The sequence below is a fragment of the Falco punctatus genome, assembly GCF_963210335.1.
Source record: "Falco punctatus genome assembly, chromosome: 3".
NCBI lineage: Eukaryota > Metazoa > Chordata > Aves > Falconiformes > Falconidae > Falco > Falco punctatus.
Window position 1 is genome coordinate 105,991,231 of NC_137582.1, and position 6,641 is coordinate 105,997,871.

At 58.6% G+C, this 6,641-nt stretch overlaps 1 protein-coding gene across 3 annotated transcripts in view; it reads right to left on the reverse strand.

Annotated features, from left to right (window-relative positions):
- The window catches only part of AJAP1 (adherens junctions associated protein 1), a 156,622-nt gene that overhangs the window by 40,121 nt on the left and 109,860 nt on the right, over positions 1-6,641 (reverse strand). For 2 of the 3 annotated variants that reach the window (XR_013926969.1, XM_080380220.1), the window contains exon 1: positions 6,022-6,505. The exons of the other annotated variant lie outside the window; for it this stretch is intronic. Coding sequence is in view for 1 of the 2 variants with exons in the window: in XM_080380220.1 (XP_080236346.1) it covers positions 6,022-6,050 (29 nt within the window). In the remaining variant the exon portion in view is untranslated. Of the gene's footprint in view, positions 1-6,021; positions 6,506-6,641 lie in introns of those variants that run through there. 3 annotated transcript variants of the gene reach the window in all.

Here is a 6,641-nt window from a genome sequence, read left to right on the forward strand (position 1 = left end):
GAGGATTCTTCCAAACATCCCAGGACGCTGCAGAAAGGGAGGCATGGCCAAAGCCCCATACGGATGGGAACAACTGATCCCTGCGAGGTCGTAGCTGAAGTCCATAAACCCCCTTTCCTGCAGGGACAGTGCAGTCCCTCACATGGCATGTGCTGCTCTGCCGGTGTCCTCAAGCAGACAGCCACCCCCCTCGCCACAGATCCCCCTGCACCAGCACGTCCCCATCCCCTCACTCCGCTCGTGTAAGGGCACGTGCATGCCAGCAAGCTCCGGTTTTTCCACCTCAAGGGTCCAGACTTGCATTTCTCTTGCAGAAAGCACATCACCGCTCCCAGACTACGTGTTGTGCTTGAAGCAGCTTTTACTCAGCCTTTGTTTGGAAGCCAGCAGAGTTTGAGGCGCTTGCACCCCAGCCAGGCAGAGGAAAGCTTCACTGCTCCCACCTCAGCACTTTGCAACAGCCAAGCCTCAGCCCACGGACGGCTTTGCCCGGGCTAAGAGCAAATTTGCAGCTGAGGCTCTGCCTCTCCTCACTGCCAGCCAGCTTCTTCACTAGGAACCAGCACGTTGCTTTTGCCACCCGTTCCAGCCACGGCCCCCCGTGGGACACAGTGCCAGGGAATGGCTGCTGCTCCCCACAGCACCATGCAGGACTGGGCAAGCTGGACACTGCTGGAGTGCACCAGCAGCATCGCTCATCGGGACGCATCAGCAGCCACCGGCAGAACGGGCACAGCACCGCTGGGGATGCAGCACTGCTTCCAGAAAAGAAAAGCTGCCAAGAAAGACCTACAGAGCAAATTCCAACAAAAATCATCACATGGCAAAGCGTATCTCCTGCCTACACATCATTTCCAAGTCACAATGAGACATTTTGCAGATCAGAGTTGAAAATGAACACTTTATGAATGACAAGCTTTATTTTTTTATATATACGGTTGGGTTATTTGAAGTCCATTTAGCTTCTCCAGATCAGCCAGCAAAGGCTGAGGGCTGGGGAAGCCTCTGCTGTTGAACTGTGATGGGGCACTGCCTAAAGGCAGTCAGTGGCCTCAGACAGAAAACCAGAGCCAAGCTCAAAGGCTTTGCTGGGGATGTATGACCCACTGCTCTGCCGGGAAGGACCTCGGGTGAGTCCCTGGCGGGTGCTTCGGCCTCCTGCCCTGGGGCACCCAGCACTCTCTGACCCCGTCCCTGCTTATTTCCATGTGACTACTCATCCATCTCTAGCCAAGCTGGGTTTCTTTCTCTTTTATCGCTGTTGCTTGGTACCAGAAAGGCTGAATCACTCAGCACTGACGAGAGGACACATCCTCCCGCACTCGGGGGTACTGCTACAGGTCTCCATCTTGCTCCACAAGCATCACACCCAGCATCCTTGGCCCCGGGCGAGAGCTCAGCCGCAGCATCGCCTGGCCCTGCCACAAGCAGCGCGGGTGCTTCACCTCCAGCTTCGGCAACCCATCTGAGATGCACGGGAGAGAGACAAAGCCTCGCCAGAAACGTTCATCAGTACCCGCTGCATCTCTCTGCATGGCTCCATGCAATGGCATCCAACACCGCGCTGAAAGGAGGCTTTAGCACAGCTTCTGCTCACAGATCCACTGAAGCCGGGGAAAGAAATTGATAAACCCAGAAAGCAGTAGCAATTCGGTGGCAGACAAAACCTCATTTCAGGAGGAATCCTCATAAAACCAAATTAATGTTGAAGGATGAAGGCAGGTAAAGCTCCCACAGTTAAGTTCAGGCCACAGAGACTCAGTTTAAATCTCCCAGCAGTTCTGATTTAATCAATGCATTTCAAAGTGAAATTAGATGAAGTACATCTCCATCACAGGAAATTATGTAAGCTATCAAAGTCTGTAGGTGCAGGTCCTGGTAAGAAGAGCCACAGGCAATATTCATATCAACTCAAATTCCGTTTTTAAGGAGGCAGTTCAGGTCCAGAGTTTTATGTTATTCCAGTGAAAAAATGCACTCTGATGAAAACCATGTACCCAAGGCAAAGAAGGGCCAAGCAGCAACTTCGGGAGCATCCCCAGAAAAACCATGGCAGCCACCACCGGTCGCTGGGCTTAGCCAGGCAACCCCTTCCAGCGGTACCATCCATTATGGGAAGGACAGACAGACGGAAGGAAGGATGGAAGGAAGGAAAAATCCTTTGTTTTAAATGAGGGGTGAAAGTGCCAACGAGGCTGCTCCATCCTCCCTGTTGATCCCACTCAACAGACTTGGCTTCCAGGAGTCATCACACTGGAAGAGTTTTGGTCTCAAACCCAAACTCCGTTGGCCTTGAATTGCTGTAACCCACCTCACCATCACCAGCCCTTAACGAGAATATAAGGTACTGCAACTCAGAGGGGAGCAGCTCCCACTCCTCCAGCTCAGCATATTGATTCCCATAATCTTTCCTCCCAGTCCTTCTCCTATTAGCTATATTTAAAGGCTTAGGCATGCATACGTTTCCATAATGAACCTCAGACCTGTTGGAAGTCCCATGGATTATTCACACCCTACAGAGCTGTTGTGTAAAGCCGCTCTCGGTGCTCACGGCCACCCTGTACATGTACACATCGACACAAATATAAATAAGCCATGCCGGGCAACCTCGCGGCTCAGACTTGGGCGAGGAAAGGCAGGAACAAGGTTATCGGGCCAGCTGGAGAGCTGGTCTCTACTCGTGGTGGTTCCCTTTTACAGCCCAGGCTTTGGAGGAAAATTAGCAACTCCTCCTTTTCAGCAGGTGACCGTTACGTAAAGCAAACCCAAGCTGCAGTGCTCCGACGCAGACGGGCCGGCAGCACGCACGTCCCACATCCCAAAGGCGGGCAGGATGGCTGGCAATGTAGGGCAGCCCCCAAGGCATCAGGGCAAGCAGCGGGTCCATGACCATGGGAGCCCCATGACTGTCACCCCGCCGGAGATACCACAACGCGACTGTCACCCTGCCGGAGATGCCACAAAGGCAACGCAGTGGCTCCCGCGTTATTACAACAATTATTCATGCTCTGGGTAAGAGGCTGCTAAAGACCAGCGCCGCTCCCTTTGCCTCATCTGTGAAACTGCTGCCAGTTAAGAGGTACGAACCGCTGCATAAAAGTGCAGTTTATTCAAGCATTATTGTGGCTGTTAAGTATCATAGCCGGTGACACTAGATGAATTTCTGTGGCAATCAATTCACCCGGGAGCAGCCAGCTCAGCCCCTGTGTGGATGCGGGATGAGTAAGGACTCCTCAGTGGAGGCCATTAACTCCCACTGCTTACTGCTCTCATTACTTTCCAGACTGCAAGGCTTGCATCTTTGACGAGTGGCTGAATCTACATTTGACAGCGTGAACTTGATGAGTGAAATTCATGGAAAAATGTTTGCTTTGGCAGTGACTACGAGGCCCATAAAGTTTCCTCAGTGTCAATGCGCAGGGATGTATGCTTTTAATGAGTTGTTTTATACAATCAGGAAGAAATTGCAAACAGTGTTTTTCCTCATACTGCAAATCATGCCGGAACAAAATTCTGTAAAAATCGTGCCATACTGTTTAAAAAGCGATATTTGTAGCTATGGAAGGGAAGTCCCCAGCCAGAGCTAGGAGCCAGGGAGGCGGCACGTCGCAGAAAGCTGCCATGCCCTTATAGACAGGCGCAGGAACCCACACAGATGCGTGCACACACACGTATGTCAGTGCACACTTGGGAAGCAACAGAGTAGCTGCTGTCCCCCCAAATACCAGACCTGTGCCCCACAGCACCCACAGCTGTGCCTGCCACGCTGCGAAGGGCACAATGGACCCGCAGCATCCCTGGGACCTCGCTGGGGCCGTAAGGGGCCACACTGCATACCCAGCCCCGCTGCCTGCAGCGCTCAGAACCGGGGAGCGGCAGGCTCCCCTTCACGAAAGCAAGGGCAGAATAATTCCGAGTGATGCGAGTTTGCAGGTCTTGCCCTCCTCAGCTGAAAAGCAAGGCTCGCCTGCAAGGTCAGGCGGCTGCTGCTGCCCTGGGGTGAAAGGGATCCGACTTGAAAGGAGCAATAAGGTACCATCTCCCCATGGCAGCCAGCAGCTCCAGGCAGAGACAGTGCGGGGTGAAATGGGCACTGGAAAGGTCTACTGCTTCTCTTGGAGCTATTTTTCCAGCAGTCTTCAAGAAAATGAGGGGAAATGACATGGGAAATGTCAGAAATAAAGCCAGAAGCAATTAGAGTTAGAGAGAAGTGAGAGCAGCAGGCAAGGTTAGCAGTAAAGTTATCTCTTATTAAAAATAAAACACGGAGGGACTGAAGGCTGACGAGGTGGCAAAGAGGACAGCCTGATGCTGGGGATCCAGGATACACAGCACAGGAATCTGCAAGGCAAACCGAGGAGAGAAGAGACCGGAAGGCTCCTGTTTTCATTGCTAAACTCTTCACAAAAATAAAAAAGCAGAGGGCGTCCTCTGTTTCCAAGATAACGGTCTTCTGCCGGCTCCAGCCTCAGGAAGCAGCCCTCCAGCTCCACTGGGCTGTTCACCTGCCACACATTAAATCCAAATGCAAGGCACCCTGAAAAACGTCTCAGGTGCTTTCCCTAGGAGTAATTCCTAAGGCCACTACATCACCGCAGACTCCCTGGAGACTCTGCCCTTCCCACCATGCAGCAGCACATCCTCAGAGGACAGATGGACAGATGGATGGACATCTCTGGTGGCAGCGTGAAGATGCTTGCATGACCAGGCCGTCGGGGTACCTCGGCCAGGGCAGGGGACGAGGCCGGGGGGGCATCAGGAGCTCGCTTGCCACGTGCCTCTGGAATATGCTGCCTGGCACGGGCGAGTGTAAATCAAAAGCCAAGAGTCTCCCCCAGCTCCTCGGCACAGACAAAAACCTCAGTTGCAAGTTTCACCCTCCAGGACTCCATCCAAAGCTCAGGCAGAGGGACAATGCCTGCCGCGGCTCCAAAGGGCGACAGACAAAGGCCTCTCCCATCACCCACAGCGTTCGGGGGGCTCTGCCCACCTCCCCTCCCGCACCCCCAAAGCAGCAGCCATGTTCTGCCGGAGCGCAGGGGTGCGGGGAGCGGAGTGGGCTGATGGGCTCCCCTAGTTGCTGCGTGGGGGAGGGCGGGCGGCGGGGGCCACATCCATCCACTCACCCCGCAGCCATGCATGGCGCCCAGTCCCGCTCCCCGGGGAGCGGCAGCAGGGGCCGGTGCCAGCCGCGGGAGCAAGACCCCTTGCCTTGGGACCCCTCTGCAGCAGCAAGACCCTCCAGGCTGCCGGACAACACGGCAACGCGCCCGAGCCACTGTCCCGCTGCGCGGAGGGGATGCTTGGGGCAGGGACAGGCTCTGACCCCTGCCCCACACGAACCAAACCTGTGCTTTTTAGATAGAAAATCTGGCTGAGGAAGGGGTGGCGGGGGGGGGGGGGGGGGGGGGAAGGGATCACAAATCTTACAGCAGCGTAGTTTTCCTTCCGATCTCACTTGTTTAACACGCTGCTGCTTCAAACGTATTGCACCCAGATGGGCTCAAAGCCCAGAAAAGGGGGTACGGCTGCGGTTGGGGGGGGGGGGGGCGGGCAGGGGCTGGGGGGGTGAGCGTGCTCCAAGCACGGTACCGGGGAAATAACAAGATTTCGGCTCGGATGACTTCGCAGCGGTAATGGAAATGTGTTACGTAACACTTTGCCTCCGTCCCCCCTTTGCTTTGTAATTCCCGTTTAATCTCCCCACCACAGCCCCCCCACCCACACACACACTCACTTCTCCCGGCCCCGGCTCCGGACCCCGCCGGGGCGGCAGGGGGGGGCCTGCCCGGCAGCGGGACCGCGGCGCACGGCTGCCCCGGGGCTAGGCGGCCGAGCGGGGCGGGGGGAGCCGGCCGGAGGCCATCCCGGAGCGGGGACCGGCCGCGTCCCCCCGAGCGCCGGCAGCCCCCCGCCCCGCTCGCCATCCCGCGCCCCGCTCCGCCAAGTTCATCGCCGCACTCCACGAGTGCGGCCGGCCGGGTGGCGGCGAGGAGCGGGGCCGCCGCTCCCCGGCCCTACCTGCTTCCCGAGAGCCGTCGCATCCACATCGTCACGTCTCCCGGCCCGGCCCGGCGGGGCTCACCGCCTCAGCTCTCCATCCGGGCGCGCCGCCCCGCGCCCGCGGCAGCGCTCAGCGGGGCAGGCGGCGGCCAGCGGGGCGGGCATGCCCAGGGGCCGGCGGAGGTCGGGCTGCGCCGGCTGCCCTGGCCCCTCAGCAACGGCGGCGGGGCAGCTGCGCGCCCGCGGAGGCTGCGCGCCCCATGCGCGGCGGGGGAGGCGCGGCTGGGCTCGGCGCGGCGCGGCTGGGCTCGGCTGGGCGCGCCCGCGTCTGTGCGCGCACCCGCGGGGCGGGGGGCGGGGGTGGGGGGCGCCGCGGCTCGGGGAAGTTGCGCGGGGAGGAGGCGGGGGCGGAGCGCGGCCCCTCCGCGGCGGGGCTTGGGGCGGGGGGCGGCCGGGGCTGTGCGCGGCTCCGGCGGCGGGCAGGGTCCCGCGGGGGACCAGCCTTCCCGAGCCCGGGCAGCAACTCCCCGAGCCCGCGCTCCCGGACGCCGCCTGTCCCCCAGAGCTCGCCCGTGGCCCCCGGAGCTCGCCCATGGCTCCCCGGGGGGCGGCTGCTCGCCCTGCCCGGCCGCACGCAC